Here is an 18,219-nt window from a genome sequence, read left to right on the forward strand (position 1 = left end):
TACACGCACGCACGTCATTGATGGACACGCGTCCTTTGCAATTTCCTTACGAATGAGAAAAAAGCGAGACGAAGGAGAGTGGAAAAAATCCTGATTGTTTCGCAACTCTTCAATTATCATTAGCTCTTCGATTAAGTCGGAAGTTAAGGTCCTGGTTAAATTAAAGCCCGCTACTCGAGATTGAACAAATTAAAAGTTTTTCCGATGGAAGATAGTCCACTTGCAATTGACAGAAAAATAAGATTCCGTTATCCGCGCGCGCCGCTAACGCTAAATTTAATCGAAACGTTTTCACTTCTCCGAGTTAGGTAACAGCAACACCGACGTATTTTGAGTTGCTACCAGTGCGGCTACGCTCGTATAGTTTATTATTGAAAGGATGTCGACGGCGCGGAATTCCTGCGTTGCAACTTGCATCGATGCCTTGCCTTCGCTCACGCACGTCACGCGTGTGTGCCGACGTAAGCTCCTACGCGTATACTTACACGTCGGACAGGCAAACGGGCTTAATCTCACAAAGGTGTTCACGCATACACACGCACGCGTACACATTCGATCTTGTGTGTACTCGGTTGCGCGTAAACGCGCGTAAACATCGACCGTTGCTTCCGTTGGTTCCACCGACATTCCCTCCTCGGGGCGTCATCATCATCTATTTGCTAATACAACAAGATAAATTGCCCTACCCCTCTCGCAACATTACCTGACAAATTTTCTCTCTTAAGCGAGTTCACTCGTTTCAATTCGTTCGAGAACGTCGACTCTTTCGTGCCGTGTCAGAGGGATGCGAATCAAGGTTTTTTTTGTTGCCGAATTGAATCGAATTTGAATCGTTGAAATTTTTAATTGACATCGTAATTGTTAGGTTTCATTTGAATATACAGATAATAAAATATTTTTGTATAAAAAAATATAAAATTGCTTTAATCCTTAAACACGTCCGGCGCCAATCTTAAACACAACATCTGAGATATCCATGCAACTTTGAGAAGTCGTATCTTTGATTTCAATCAATTTTTAAAAAAATAAAAGCTCAGAGTCTCAAAAATATGATCGTGTTGCTATAGACAATGTTGCTGAAAAAATGTTCTATTATGAAGTAATTATTAAGGAAAAACTATTAAGCGAAAATAAAGATTTGTAAAAAATTTGTTTTTTGTTTTTTTTTTTTTAATTAAATCATATTTTTGCAACAAGAAACTTTTAAGGACTTCATAATACGGCGTTTCAAAGCTAAAGAGTGATACTTTTAAGAAAAATTTACGGCATTGTCATTCTTAAAAAGTACAACTATGCATAATAACAAGGAGAATGTAATGATAAAAAACTTTTCTTTCTTGCCGTTTGAATACTAGTTGAGCTCTGAATCTGGTCAACCGATGGCGATCGATGAAGACTTCTGGCTTTTTCCCTCTCTTAACCCGAGCTTTTTATCTCATTCTCTCTTCACACGGCAAACGATCGAAATTTTGTGTGCTGTTCTTTCAGACCACGTGCTGTGTTTAAGGGGGTTAAGTATGATTCTATGATATAATATTGTGAATATGTATGACTCGTGCCCGACATTTTAGATTTGAAAGTTTCGAATAGTTTAGATTCGAATCATAGAGATTTCAAATCGGAATCGAATCTTATTCGAGCCAGTTAACTGATAAGACGTTAGATTCGCTTCTTAACGCATGACAATGGAATTCTTACGACATCGCGCATATTCGCGATAAAGCTCGACAGACGCATAACGAAAGTCTTTTCTCCCCCGCTCGTGCAAGTTAATTATCGTATTTAATTTTCGCAACTACGGCGTAGGCGGAATATCGAATCGCTCGAGATTGATGCTAATGAGCGTCGATGCGGGTATCGTTTACCCAGTCGACTACTAATTACAAGATGCGACAAGATCTCGATCGGGACGATATCGATAGGGATCTCCCAATGCGTATAATAATACGCAACGCGTATCATTAAAGATTTCTGCAAGACCTGTTTTGCATCGCACGCTGATGCGCGTGCACTGCGAGAGCGCGCGTTCCGAATGGCCGATACCGTGTGTGGAGCACGCGGCGCAGTTCCGCCTTGTCGATTCCGCGTCAAAGAGCGTGCTTAAATGGCGCTTGCATGTCGGCGAAAAAAAGTCAGCCAATCGTCAAAGTTGCGTGCCAAGAGCGGCATAAAAACGCCATCGATCCGTCCACGGTATTTACGTAAACACGTGCCCGAACCACATCCGGCGGGATTTCTTTTTTCCGACTCGTACTTCAGCCCGCCCTCCTCATCAACACGTTCCCGCAGATTTTTCTTCGTTATCGCGTCCATCGTTCGCGCGAGCGGCCAGATATCCGCTCGAGATCTCTCGCTCTTTTCTTTTTTTTATTTTTATTTTTATTAGTTTCTATCAAAGTTCCGTATTTTTACGCGATGTTTTTACCGTTACAACTCGCACACTCGCGTGTGCTGGCCTGGAAATTTGTTTAATACTTATTTTTACGCCAACGTTGTATCACGGAATATCTGCGAAATATTTTTTCTTTAATCGCGCAGACGTTATGAGAATTTTACGATGTTTTTTTTCATCTACCCCGCAGAAAGGAGATACACCTTTTGTGCCACGACACTCTTGCGCAAGACTTTAATGATGAGGATCAATTGACGTATGACGTAACGGCGGCGCGAAAATAAATCTTAAAAGTATAACGTGTGTATTATTTTTTACGCGCGCTATATTACGTAGTTGTACGATTTATGCGTACATACATTTGGCATGTGCGTGTATGTGTGTGTGTGTGTGTGTGTGTGTAACGTAAGGCGAATTTTCCGCACGGAGACGGGAAATTAGGTTGTCCGTGGCGATGCGATTCGAGCAAACTATACGCCATATGTGTGATTTGGTCGATAGGTTCGCTTGTCGACGTGTTAATCTGGCTATTAGGTGGCGCGGCCGAGATATCTCGCGAACTCAGACCGTGTGTGCCAGATGGCACGATCGAGATATCTCCGCACCGTGCATCTCGCCAAGTGCATCATCGATATCTGCTCCGAGCTCCGCGCTTTTGCCCCGCGAATTAACTCGCGGAAAAGGAAAGCCTTAAACTCGCGCGACTAAAGATTCGAGCGAATTTACGATATAGAGCGAGGGTGGGTTCGGCATTAACTTGAAGAAAAAAAGAAAAAGAAATAATCCTCCGATAGCTCCTGCGCAATAACTTCAGCAAGTGATCAATTAGAGGTTATTCATCTGAATTATATCGCTACTCATATTTTTTCTAGTTCTGCGCACGTTCCTACACGCTTGAATAATATTTAAAAATTTTTAGACACTCGAAATAATAATTTAATTTACATTGATACTCTGACCGCGATCGCTCGTCGCTTATCCTAGATAAGCGGCTCGAATCACCGGATCTAGGTCTCACGGCACGTTTTTTTAACCCTCCGTTTCTTTTTCTTCTGCTTCCAGGTGAGTGTCCAGGAATTCCAGTACGCACGCGGGACGGGCGCGTCCCTGACGATGGTAAGCCACAAAGCAATGTAACATCGTCGCTTTATCCGCGTATTATGACCCTACCGCCGAAAGGCTCTTTCCCGTCAGACGACGTGGTTCGTGAAGGATATGGGAAGAGGTCCTAATATCTCGCAGGCACACATCCGTCTTAATTAACGTCGCGATACATCTCGACTTCCGCCGGGCTGCGCTGCGGCATTCGGTTTAATATGCGCCAGCTTACTCCTAATAATCCCGCGCGCTGCACGACAAAAATTACCGCAGAAATTTAGCTCGTTTCCTCCCCATGCATTAATTCCGTTATTATTTTACGTTGGAGAAATGCCTTTCGTACAAACTATCCCGGATCGCGATACATAGACGAAACAGAGATGGCGCGTTTTTATTACATTTTATTTCAAAATAATACACCGACGAACGCTAATTAGGTATCGCATTTCTATCGCATGTCATGCTATCCGCTTCTATTATCGTTGCAATTTGAACTTTGCAATTATCTTGTAATTTACGACATTAATTATCGCAAAATATTGTTAAATATGTGCATCACTTTATAAAATCTGACTTATGTGCTGTGCGCGCAACGTAAATTTCATAATTTAGTAAATTTGACGTGGATTCGGTCGTGCACCTCTTTACTGCGTTAAATGTAAATGGCAATTCTGCCGGGACATATAATCGCACGTGAATCAATCATTTTAGCGTGATAATAAATATTGGCATCGATGTTTTACGTATTGAAAACAACAGTTAACGCCGATATTTTCCATCGCTCATGCAGTCTGGTATATTAAGCTGATCTAATGCGTCAATGTAACATAACTGCTGCTCACTGTATTAATCCATTGATGTCATGCTTTTATTAAGCACGCTCCCAACGCTAACGCGATGAGTCGTCGCTCGTGTATACTCGTGCAATTTTCGTGAAACGCGGAAGATCCTGCGGCGTTAATCAAATACGACGGCTTAATTAATTAAACTTTTATAGAAACTGCCGTGTGCAAACAGTCAGCAGAGAAAGAGAGAGAGAGAGAGAAAGAGATCCACTTCCATTTCGCCTCGGTCTCGGGAATGGAGACCGAAGATGGCTTTTAAATGAAAATAAAACGGTAACGGTAGTGTGAGGCCTCGCGCGTTTGAGGCTTTTTCGGGCGCGCGACTGCACACGACGCGACGGGATGCTGTTTTTGCTTATAGGTACTGCGAATGAGTTCAACGCTGGCTTTCGTACCCGCCTCGGAACGATTTTGCGTGTCACAAGCATTTCTCGACATTAATATATCGCGAAATACCCCGCGATGAAGAAGTTAAAAGGCTCGACCTCGCGGAAAATCGACTAGCGACGCGCTTGATTAAACCGGTCTGAATCGTGAAAAAGGAATTCGCGACGCGATACGCGCCACCGATTATAACCGCCGATTGTTTCCGGGAGAAGAATCGAGTTCACCGCCGTTCGATCATTCATCCTACCTCTTCACCGTCGCGTCGTTTCGGCCATCCTTACAGGGCGTGAAATAAGAGACGTCCCGTGGGCGACAGTGACGAATGTGTTTGTATATTGTCAGACTGGTCGTCAGGGGTGTCTCACACGGGAACACGTAACGCACGAAAGAGCGTCGCGAGGGGGTTGAAACGGTGCTCGGGACGACGGATATGACGCGCACGTCAAACAAAGTGTGGGGAATCCGCGTTAATATCGGAAGGAAAATAGGATAGGTTTTACAACGACGCGCGGATTTATCTTCTCGTTCCCATCTACGCTGAATTTAACGTATGTCGCATGTGTCAAACTCAAATTTGTGTTAATTTAACGCAAGCCGAATACGTTAGAAAGTGACATAAAAAATGTAACACTTTGACACAGTTTGGTAACCAAGTGTGGAAATATGTTTCTTCGGTAAAATCAACATTTATAATACGTTGACACGTACATTTTATTCATTTATCTTGGACTGTATATTTTAAAACTACATTATTTTTATGTTATTCGTTTATTTATTTAAAAATTGTGTCGCTTTAACGGTAAGAAATGTCAAATATGAATTTAACACAAAATATTCAATAACATACGCAATCACATTATGTTAAATTAATACTTGCGGGTGCACAGGAAAAAAATTAGTATTAAATCAACAATTCATCGTTTCATATATAAGCAAGAATATAAAATCTTCTTGGAAGAATTTATAATCTTAGACATAATTTGCTTACATAAAGAAAATTTGTTTCTTCATGTATGAGAGAGCAAATTATATCTGTTTAGGATAATAAATTCTTCCAAGAAGATTTTATATTCTTGCTTATATATGAAACAATGAATTGTTGATTTGATACTAATTTCTTTTTTGCGTGTGTTGAAAAATTAACACAAATTTTGAACAAGGACCGGTTTTAACATAAATATACAAAATGTTTTTACCCTTGTTTGCCTCAAGGTAGATCGTTGAGGTTCGATTTCTTTCTTATTATTTTCTCTCTCTCTCTCTTTTTCTTTCGATCGCACGATCTACATTTGTTGCAATGAAATACTTTGCTAGCGCGTGTAAATATTGCCGTAAAAAAAAAAAAAATTGTTCTTCATCCGTCCCGGTGTAACGCCTGTTTGAACGACAACAAATTGAAAAGGAAATACAGAATAGACCGCTTTTATTTCGTCGAGTGTTACGACAGAATTTGTTATTAACCGCGTATCGATTGCCATCGTTTTCAATCGCTCGCTCGATCGTAAAAAGGGCTCGATCGCTCCGCTCTTTATATATCGCGTTTTATTCGAGGGAATCAACTTCTCTCGCGCGTCACGGACGCCGATTTAAAAGCGCGATCCGAAAGAGGATACAGTGGCTGAGGTACAAGAGTGACAGTAAACCGAAATGCGCCCCCGCCGCCGCTGTCGCCGAATCAACGGCCGCGCGGTTTAGCTTCCGCATTCATAGGGCCCCTAATAACGCCGCCGTCGAGATCCGTCTCGTTCCAGACGGTTTCATGTTTTCGCCGTATCATTCCGTACACAGTACATTGCACAATGGACTTAACGATCGCGATTGTTTCAAAATACAGCGCGCTCCCGACTTACGACCCTCATCGGCGAATGCGACGCAGCGCGCTCGCGCGACGCCCATGACGCATCGCGGCTTATCTTTATTCCGCGCGTAAACCTGCGGGGGCAACGCGGGGTCTTATCAGCGTGCAAGCCTCCAGGTATCGTTAGAGCGCAACACGCTCCCGGCATGCCGACGAACAAGCTGACCATTAGCATTTATTTCCTCGTTACGGGATCCGACGTTCCTTCCCCATCTCATTACCGGAAGTTCCTCCGTGTTCCGCCGAAGCAAACTTCTTTTACCTTCGGCGCTGCGGGTTCACGCGTCTCGTACGTACTCACGAATGCTTTTTTCTTAACGTCGTTTCGTCGGTACTGTCGTCCTTTCCGTACGTTTAATATCCTCGCCAAGTAAACTCGGTTAAGGAGTATCTACATTTTTTTTTTCGCGAAACCATATCAACGTGAAATCTGCGAAATCGATGAAATACTGATAGCGATGTTACATATTTTAGTGCGTATTACAATTGAAGGGATTAACACCTCAAATTCAGCGTACCAATAGTAATTATTCGCTAATATGAATCATTAATAATACTGGTTAAAATCGGGTTTCTATCGAAGTAATCTGAATTAATGTTTCCAGTTGACAGCGACATGCTCGCACAATATCCTGTTGAAATATTCACGCGGTAACCTCCGCGGCGCGCCTGAAATTCATATCTGGTTCACATGCCGCGGGATGACTGTTTCTCTCTCATCTTCGGGCGATTTCCTGCGTGAGAACGCCTCTTCGCGAAGTGTTTCCTCTGTGCGAAGCCGGGACGACCTTCTTCTCTCGGGGCGCGCTTTCGCCTTTGTGCCGCGAGCTTACGTTGTTCGCCAGGGACATCAAAGCGTACGCGCGGGGCACGACGACGGTTTCTCGCCCTCGCGATTTCCTGGACGGCGAATTTCCGAGAACGTGACGTACGTGGGAACCGTTTCTGGGCGAATCCTTGGCTTGACACTTCCGACCCGTAGCCCTTTAACCAACTCGCGCTACCGGCATGCGAGCGACTTTAAAGAGCTTGAGAAAATACTATACTGTTGTCAGATATTTTACGTATAGCTTATAATTAACCTTTACGCGAAATAAGCTTCATTATTTTGTAATTACTCTTATTTCATTTGCGGCTTTAGTCTCTCTTTATTCTATAATCCTCTTAGTGCGAGAGAATTTACATAAACTCTAAGCAAATCAAGGATTACGCGCTTAGACACTAAGTCTATTTCGTCAATGCATGATTGGCCAAGGGTGTGTTTGCTCGCTGCACTCGTTTCTGCGGTTTGGTCCGCAACAAAGACCAACACTGAAACACATTAAACTGTTTTTTTTTTAACTCTGGGATTCATAGTTTTTTTTTTAAATATTTAAGTATATTTATTTATTTATTTCCCCGTCTTGAAATAATTTTTTGACCAAACTTTTTTTCTGGCGCTAATGCCTGAGTCAGATTCATCAGCAATTATGCTTTTCTTATTTGAATTTCTATTGTTATCTTTACGTTTATTCGTGGAGATCACGCAGCCTAAGTTTGTCATCCTCGTCGGAATATCTTGGAGGCAGGATGTCGCTATGATAGATTACTTTTACTCGCGCGCCGGCTTCCGTCGTCATTGAACGGCTCAGCCGCGAATACGTCACTCCTTCGCGAAAATAGATTCAGTGCGATTCACCGCACGGAAATACCATTCGTTCGTCGGCATCGGAAACGCATTGGAAGCATCGGAAGCGGGAGCGAACGGCAAAACGTACGGAAAGTGGAAATCGGAAACTATCACCGTACAAGTATCGTACATACGTGGACGTAGAAGCGGAAAGTATTCGACGCTGAACAGTATAGTGCTGAACAGTAATAATAGAACTGTTCTTCAAATTACTTGAAGAGGGTTTAACGCCCTAATATCTTCTTAAAATGTATGATAAAAGTTAAAAAAATATTTTTGTACATAAAACGAAATCGGATTAAAAGTCAATCTCGGCGCTTTCTGATTCAGATAATAATTAGAGTTCTAAGATTGTGTTACGCGATTAAAACTTTGAAGATGCTGTCGAAGTTTTGCGATTGCAATTTTTTTGTCGAGAGAGAGAGAGAGAGAGAGAGAAGAGAGTTCGTTTCCACATTTAACAAAAAATTGGACTCCGTAGCTGGTTTTCTCATTGGCATTTCTTTCCGACATCTTTTGTGTGTGTGTGTGTGTGTGTGTGTGTGTGTGTGTGTGTGTGTGTGCGCGCGCGCGTGCGTGCGTGCGTGTGTGTGTGCATGTGTGTGTGTGTGTGTCACCTTGAATCTCCTTCGTGTCTCTTCAGTGAGTGGAGGGTGACTCGATCTTTCGAGCGGCACGACTCAATTACCATCTCTGTGACGCGTGAAAATAGCTCGTCCCTCTTTTCTCATCCTTCCACTCCCGCTCGCTTTTCCACGTAAAACCACGAGCACGCTCTATTACACCCGTTGCACTCGCTCGAAGTGCTCGTCGATTCGCATTTTTCACTATCAAGCAGGAATCAAAGCGCTATCACTTCTCGTGCGCGATTGCTGACCCGGTTTTCTCTAACGTTAAATTAATCGTGATTCATGTTTATCGTTTGATACTTTTGCAAAGGACACGCGAAATATTGATTCAATTGGTGATGATCCCGATTACTGGTCGAGTTCTAATTAGAAAAAATTAGATGTTTTGCATGCATGTGTTAATAAAATTTAAAAAAAACTTTATTTTTTCATTTTTTGAGATTATTATAATATGAAATTATGCCGTTCTATGGAACTTGGATTTTTTTATATTTTTCTAAAATTCACAATCCGTTTATTAAATGTGTAATAATTTTTCTTTAAAATTATATTTTTTGCTAATTTTGTATTAAGAATTTTTTTTAAATGTTTGATTGTTAAATTTATACGAATTAATAAAAATTATTTTAATCTAAATGGTTCATAATTACGACTGTTACATTTCTTAATCTTTTTGTTTTTGTGACGTAATGTAATAACATTTGATTTATTATTACTGTTTGTTGCTTTAATAGACAATTTCACAGCGGTGTGAATTATTTGCATAAATCATTTGCGCAATACGGCTTTTCGATTTCTTCTTTTGTGCTGTAAATTAACATTGTTAATCATTATGCATTTTATATTAATGATACTAGTAATGTGGCCTGATTTCTGCAATTATTCCGATTGAATCGTGTGCGATAAATTCTACATTATTTTTATACATGTACAAAGTGTCAGATCACTCGTATATTTTTCTTAAAATGAAGAGAACATTGTACTTTTTATTGCAAATTCGGATTATACGTGAAAAAATTATAAATTTGTGTCTCTTTTCTAAAAATATCTTCGTTAATCTTTTAAGTTTATTTTTTTCACTTTTAAGATTATTTCTAAGATTAATGGAAGCACTTCCAGAAAAAGTGTTTGAGACAAAAGTTTTTTGTATTTTTTTTTTAGTGTAATCCGAATTTGTAATAAAAGATACATGTTGCATTTAAAAAATTCAACATTTCATCTGGACCAGTCCATTTCCGGTCGGAACCAGAAATTGAAAATATCATTTTTAATAGAGCGTACTCGATTCACTTGCAAAATTTTTTTGAATTTTTGATAAAAATCACTTTCCTTCATTACAAAAAAAAAATGTACGTATCTACGATACCGTGGGCTTGTATTTATATATAAAAAAAATTAAATACACTGCACAAAAAAAGTTTTTCTTATTCTTTTTTTTGCATCACTCGGAGTAAAGCCTCATTAATTTCATTTCAAGGAAGAAGGAAAAACGAGACGGGGGCGCGTTAGATTAATTGTGAGACGCCGGGGGAAAATAGTAGTTACGACTGTCTGCTAGAAAAGGTCGCCGTGTGTTTTTTTTTCTTCCTCCCAGCCGAGACAACGACTGCTCCTTCAGACGCGCTCCATAAATGGGATATTGTCGCGAAAAAGGACATCATAAAACGGTCGCTGCGTAAAGTCCACTCTTCGCGGCGCGCCGCACTTCCGTGGCGTAAAATCCGATGAATACCTCTTGTCCGTGCATGCATAAGCCATTTGACATCTGCTGTAGTTGATGACGCCGATAAAATGAGATTTCTGATTAAAGTTAGCCGACAGTTCACTGTCGCAGGTATACCTTTCACATCGCAATGCAAATCACAAATGTTTTTTTCTTTTATTCTTCTCAGCTGTATATTTCACAAGTTTGCGTTTCTCTTTCATAAAATGAAAATCATATTAAAACGCCATCATAATTGTGTGGGTTTTCCGTTCGTCTTAAAATAAGTTACAGGATTGCCTTTCAATCCCTTTTATGTTTTCTTATCTTTATTCGCTCGACCTTATTACATGACTGGGCGACGACCAAATTTCCGCTTATATTTTTCGCAAAACGTTGCGACTTATCGGCGAGATTCGACTCGTTTTCAAGGGGAACCCGCTTAACACGCAGCAGCACGTGCGCTTCGCGAGTCGCAAGGATCGCGCCGTGGAAAGAGTTACGCACATCCGGTACATCGTATCTCGAAGTTCGGGGTAAATCCGGTATTGTAGGATCGAACTGCGCGGTATTGCGCGCCGATCGAGACAGATAAAGTGAATTTCTCGGGGTTAGAGGGCACGGTGGCGTCGAGGGTGGATGAGAGACCGGGAGAGAGAAGAGAGAGAGAGAGGAGGAATAAGGGGAGAGCAGCCGGGCGCCGATCGAGGCTCGAACACGTAACCGCCGTGTTATCTATTAGCTCTCCGCGTGATAAACGATTCGCTTCCTTCCACGCGAACTTCGCACGTAAATCGCCTGGAAAAGGATAAGCCCCGCACATGGAGCGCGCCCGGTACACCCTCGCTCTGACCCCGCTCCGTCGATTTCCCGATCTGCTTTTTTAAACGCCGTACTTTTTTTTTCCCCCCTGAGCCACGAATCTCACCGATTTGCACCGAATCTCACCAGCGTACGCGCGTATACGTGTGCACTCTTTTTCTCTTTTTCTTCAAACTTAGTCGTACAGGGTAGAAGCACGTAGACACGTTTATGCATACATGACTTGTACTTTTTTTTTTATAGCTGGTTTTACGTTATTGTGTATAAGATATGAAAAAAGAACATAATTTTATATTCCTTAACGAACACGATTCGTGCAGGATACACTTCCGTAGCTAGTACGGTTTTGCACTAGAGCGTTTAAACATTTAGCTGAATACGGAGCTGAAAATAATTTTTGCTAGACGGGCAAAATAATTGTGTTCGCTCAAGCTGGTTGCTAGTACGTCAAAATTTGGTAGCAGCATCGCTCGTTACCGTTTGAACATCCTTCATAATTATTTTGATAATCCAACAAAAGTTATTTTCATATTTGTATTTAGCTAAAGTTTTTTTATTTTCAGACTCATTGAAAATACGTTTAATTTTAAAGGATGTAAACTGTAATTTAAATCAAAACGCGTCTGTTATATAGGATAATTTTAACATAAGCCCTGTCGAATTTATTCTCTCGCTTTCGCATGCACAACGTTCAGTACGCGGGAAAATCGAGGATAGATCATTGGTCGCGGAGAGGCGGGGGAGAAAAGGTGGAGTACGACTCTCAAACTCTTTGAGTTTTCGCTTCAAAGAAGGTCAGGAGTACCGACGGTGACGGGCAATCCACTTCCGGTCTCATTTAGTAAATCGACTGGTTGGCCAAAGGAACGAGTTCCCGAGGAGCCTGGCAATAAATATATCCGTTTATAGGCGTCTAGAGGAGTTTCGCGAGTCATCAGAAACTCAGAGACCTCGAACTCCCGGCGAAGTCCAATGAAATAGGACTTGGAGCGCGTCCCCGAGGATACGAGTGCGCCGTGTGTCGCTGTCTCCGTCAGCGTGAGAGGGCGGGAAAGAGAAATGAGAGGTCTAGAAACGCGGTGAAGGAGGGAATGAGGAGTGTCGAGGTTTGTTAACAACCCTAGGGGTAGCTCGCGGTCCTTCGCGTAATTTTGCGCCGGAGCGCGCGTCGTGCCGTCTGTCGCTCGCCTCAGAGCTCGCTGATATTACCGTCTTCTTAAGTAAGTTGCTCTCGATCTCTCCCCGATACATTTAGCGAGTAACGTGTTTGCGATACTAATCGAGAAACGGTCGCCAGCCGAGCGTGCGGCGTGCATAGGTCGGGAATTCGAGATATTTCATTAATAAAATATATAAATATATGTATATATTTTTAGAGAAGTATTAAATGTGGAAATCTGCTTAAAGTGCACTTCCTACGCAACCTCCTCTCTGGCCGTGGTTAATAGAAATTTCCAAGCGTTTCGTGTAAAATTTATTTTTGCGACCAATTGGTAAAGCAGCTTTCGTCAGCTTAGTCTTTCTCGTTCGTGCGTACCTCGTTTAGGGCGATAAATCTTTTATCGCGCATCAGTGTATATTTGGAATGCTTATATATTATATATCAGGAAGAAGCGAAAAACAGCATCAGTTATTAAAATTCGAGTTTAGCACCGGTAGAATATTATATAAACTCGCGCACACGTCGCCGTTCATCGGTAAAAAGAAATAGAAATAAATGAAGTGAACTTACGAGTGACGTGACATAATTATTCCATATCGTTGTATTTCTGCGAGGAGGTAGATTTAATTCTGAGAAAAGGTTATTCTTGCCCGGAACCATTTTCTGCGTGGGAGGAAGATTCATTAATTTTTTTGATCATCTCCAATTACCGAATGTGTCTTATATTTACGAGGTATCATCCACGATCCTCCACGCGGCAGATTGGAGAGGATCATGGAGATCAGATTCGAGGGGTCGGGCTCTCCATTTGGAGAAGGGTTCCGACAAAAAGGGTCACTGGACGACCCTTAAGACGTGTACTTCACTGCTATACGTCACAGCCCCCTCGTCGCGCGGAAGGTATTTATCATCCGAGGAAGATAAAAGTTATTTTGCATCGAGCACGCTTCTTCCTCCTTCCGCCACCCCCATCGGCATTGTCCGCACTCCCGATCGCTTTGACTCCAACTTCGACAGCGATCAGGCGCGACTCTTTACCTCCTTAAAATAAACCTCTTCGACCCTTCCAAGCTGAAGTTCCCTTCTGTGTGAGAGATAGATGTTTCTTGCTTGGCAAACAGGGATGCGAGGCGAGGAATCGTATAATGAAACATTCATGTTTAAGGGTTGTTCCGAAAAAGTAATAAATTCGTAACGAAAGTGTTATTCTTGGAAGAACTTTGCACGGTTCTCCCGTAATAAAAATGTAGCCCAAGGCTCCAGTGTCTATCGTTTTCTGATTTTCAATATTAAATAAGTCAAAAATATCACTTTATTGATTCAGAAAGTCCGTTTGCAAAATTTATATTGCGAGAAACGAAAGGCCGAATTCTTTGTTATCGACGTGTTGCAAAATTTCAATTCAGCCCGTCGGCCATCATGCGTCATGACGGATACTTGACGCAGACGAGCATCCCAATCTGGTTTCCTCTCTTTCTGCCTCGATGCCTCTGGCATTCACTCTCGCCGGGCGCGCGAGGTGTGCCCCAAAAAGATAACCGTGCATACTCAGTTTCTGGTTAACTATAGAACGCCATGCAAATGGAGCTAGGTATTATAACTCCGGCAGATAAGGAGACAATGAAAGAGAAAGCAGAAGCGTGTAAGTGCTTAAAAATGTACATATAATTGAATGTAGAAACGCAATAGAATAGAACCGTATTAGAATATAGAATGGAACCCTATTGGAATACGAACCGGACCGATAAGAAGTATAAGTCAAGAAAGTGCTCCATCGATATATCAATTTTATTATCATATTTACGAGCCGTAGGTAGCGTAACAAGTCTTAATATTCGTAACACTTTCGTCATCAACTCTCAGTACCCACAGTGGGTCAGTGAAACCCAGGTCGGTTTTTAAAGTTGTACGTTTTACTTATTGCGAAATATCTTATGCGCTACGACTTTTCCGATTTTCGTACCGAAAAATTCTTTTTTTTTTCCTCTCTAATCGATCGATTTAAAATAAATTAATTAAAATCATACTGGGTCAGAAATATCCGAGTGTGGAAGCATGGGAACTTTTTTGAAACGTAGATATTGAAGGTTAGGAAAATGACAATGACGTTAGAAAAACGCGGAGACGAGCAGAAGAAAAGGTGTCTGCCGCAATCGTTATTCGAGAGTCTCACATACTTCGAAATAAATCAAGCAGCTTCTTTCACGACTTTAACGTTGGTGACATTATCCGCAAAGTGTTTTTAAACGGCAATGAAAGCCAGCACGCTGGGCTATCTGTTAATTGCGTCAGTCGTAAAATGGTAAGCGAAGCTTGTTACGACAACGTTAGACACTGTAACGAGTATTCTCACCGCATTGAGAGATCTCATCGCGACTTAAATTCAAATATTCGAAGAATAAATCTGCTCATGACTTCGCACGTTGCTCCGGGTTTTAATAAGTGCATGTTGAAACCATTAAGATAATGATTTGGATGAACTTCCGGATTTAGGTGCATTCACATTTGCGATTATCAAGAGCATACTGTACAATATACCAACGATAGATTTCTTTTCACAAAATTAATTTTTTTTTCTTGTTTTTCAATAATAAACGCGTTCCGGGAATTTTAATGATATAATAAAAAAATTTTTTTTTAATATACTGCTTTTGTTTCATCAACATTCCATTATTGCTAGTTTTAGCCGATTTCCATGTGCGAAGTACAGTAGAGCGATCGATTTTTTCAACGAATTGCCACTTCTACTTATCGAATCTGATTTGAAAGATACCTCAGTTCGGGTTCATTTGTCTTCCAGATCCCATTACAGTTGCCAGTTAGTCATTCTTGTTTCTCTTCAATCTCCGCGGCGCACATAAAAGTTCCGCGTTTCTGCAGCATTCTGTAAATCGCTCGTAAATCTCTTCAACGGACGTCTCGATCCTTTACGTAACACACTTGTTGCCTTACGCATAGTAGATGTTTAGATTTAACGTGTACATTGTTAGGTTTGTAGGGTTGAATTCTACCCAATTTGGGTTACTTTTAATCATTGCTATAGGTTGCTATTGTTCCTGCTTAATATGACGTCAATTTAACTAAAACAATATAGTCAAACAATAGTTTAATTATAAAAATATTAAATTTGGCTCAAATTAAATTTATTATTTATCAGGTGCATATATTAATACGTACGCTACTTTGAAATTAAACAATTCAACTACAGAAATGGGTTAATTAGATGATGTCCTTTTAATTACACATTTTAAAATAATAACATTTTGACGCACAGAAATTAAAAGTAATAAAATGTTATTTAGCTCAAGAAATTGGCTTGAATTTGATTCTTTAAAATTTAACAGTGTACTTTTTCCTAATAACTATGATACTGAATGTATAACGTTAAACACACAACTTTCGTGAATAATTTGCGATATGATCTGCAAATTTTGCTACGAGCTTTCGAATATTGCTTTTGAAACAAAGTTCAAGACGGTTTTGTGGGCAATAACTTTCTATAGTCGGTAGCTTCATTTAGGGTTAGGCTTTATAAAAAATATAAGTATTTACCTTCGTTAATTAAAAAGAAAGTTTGCCCTCCCGTTTGAATGCCCCGCGACTCACGGGTCGTCTTTTATGCGCGCCGCATACCACAATTTAATAAACTTTTATATAAAAAGCGAGGAGGAAAAATCCATCAGATCGCCGCGGCTCAGCGGGGTGATCCCTAATCTTTTATGACGATATTTAAAAATTATTACATAAACAAACAATTTATATGCTATATTACAGTTTCTAAAATATGATTTTGACTTTTAAGTGACGTAAATCATCGAACGACCACGCAGAGTTAATTTTGTTACGACAGGAAAACGATAAAGTACCGCGATGCCTAATGTTTTACCAATGATTCACGTGGGCGTACGAATTACCATGGTAATGCTCCGTCTAAAGAACACGCGCGATATCGCACGTCCGACAACAGGTTATTGCAGATAATGCACCGCCGGAGAAACCCGACGCTTCTTCGGGAGGGAAATATTGCGGGAAATAGGGGGATATATTATTATTGAGGAATAAAAGATAATCAGGGGGAGATTACCATCGAGGGAACAACGCGCAAAATGGTACGCGTCCCGCACAATAATCCCGCATCCGGTTATTTCCGCGCCGGGCGTTACGTTAGATTAATTAAATCCCCGCGATTAATTGGTGTTCATCCATACATTCGGATGCGTATAATAAAATTTACCGCCGCGATAAATCTCCCCGCTGCGTTTTATTCGCGCAATTGCGCGTTGCTCCGTCGCGATAAAATAAAAGTTTCCGTCGATCGCGCGACGGAAGTTTGGTCGCGTTAGGAAAACCCGCGCGCGGAATGGCGATCGTTCGCGAGACGGACGCGCGCGCGCGCGAGCGACAATCCGTCAGGATCATTCTTTCGCCATCCTCGGCGCGGATATCTCCTTACGGTAGCGGAACGGTAACGGTAACGTACGCAAAAGCGGAATTCGGACAACGGGACTCGCTCGATTCTGATGCGGACCGCAATAGGGAGAAGGGATGGACGACGCGACGGGACGCACGGGGGATGGGAAATATTAATGTTCTCATTAGCCGTGCTTCATATTCATGGCATGAAAATTCGTCGTTAATTATGTAACAGACTGCTCGTTCGCGAAATCGGACAAAACGGCCGGCCAGCCGATTATCATAAACGGTAATCGGCTATATCCGGCCGCGGATGAATCGGATGTATCAGGAATTCTGCTATTTTTATCGCATTATGAATCGGCATTACTTGTTAATGAGGGTAGTAAACCACTTACGATGCATCAATAGGCTGTAAATCAATGTAGGACAATTCCCTCATTACGCGGCATTAATTATCCTAACAATTGGAAGGTAGCTTGTACGCTTTTAGTCCCCTCGTCGCGCCAAGATACAGATGTTTCAGGAACATGTGCGTTTTTATACGTCATCTCTCGAAATTCCACAATTATCTCACAGCGGAATGCGTAAAATTTCCCGTACTTTCTTCGCGACTCGTGGAAAAGGACCGTCGTATTTAATCCGAGTCGCAATTAAGCGAACGCCTGGCGGTCCCAACAATTTTAACGAAACGCGGATTTTCGTTGAGCGCGGGCAGTGATGCCTTGTCTAAAGGGGAAAAGGAGAGAGAAAGACAGAGCAGGAAAAAAGGGAGGAAAACAACAGTTGAGGCTGCACTTCACGCCAGATTTGTTGTTTCTTTTCTCCATCATCCCCCGCTTTTCCCACCTCGCCTACCGGGTCGTGCGTTTCTTTTTTTTTTCTCCCGTTTCTTCATCCATTCACATTAATCACTCCGGCGAGGAAAAGAGAATGCGAGGGTCGGTCCTCCTTTCTCGCTCTCGCTTTCTCGTTTTGTTCTTGCGCACGCTGTGTTGCAACTGCTACCTTAATGGGTTTCCCCAGCTTGAAACGAAGCAGTGGATTATGGGGCAAACCTATCAGAACCGCCGCGATAAACTTCGATAAGGTCGAGTTAAATTACCGGCGGAGTGAGGGAGCGGGGGCACTTGCTTTTCTTCCTCTCCACCTCGCGGGTGCGTTTCCTCATTCTTTTTTATTCTCTCTCGTAATACGCGGGCGTGGAAATAGTGAAATTTAGTATCTTTAACATCAATACCT

General features: G+C 41.6%; 1 protein-coding gene across 19 annotated transcripts in view; it reads left to right on the top strand.

Moving 5' to 3' along the window:
* LOC105207684 (polypyrimidine tract-binding protein 1) overlaps positions 1–18,219 on the top strand; it is a 478,610-nt gene that overhangs the window by 306,478 nt on the left and 153,913 nt on the right. For 13 of the 19 annotated variants that reach the window (XM_039457815.1, XM_039457817.1, XM_039457822.1 and 10 more), the window contains one exon: positions 3,455–3,508. The exons of the other annotated variants lie outside the window; for them this stretch is intronic. In XM_039457815.1, the coding sequence (XP_039313749.1) occupies positions 3,455–3,508 (54 nt within the window). The remainder of the gene's footprint in view (positions 1–3,454; positions 3,509–18,219) is intronic. 19 annotated transcript variants of the gene reach the window in all.

This window comes from Solenopsis invicta, chromosome 15, assembly GCF_016802725.1.
Source record: "Solenopsis invicta isolate M01_SB chromosome 15, UNIL_Sinv_3.0, whole genome shotgun sequence".
NCBI lineage: Eukaryota > Metazoa > Arthropoda > Insecta > Hymenoptera > Formicidae > Solenopsis > Solenopsis invicta.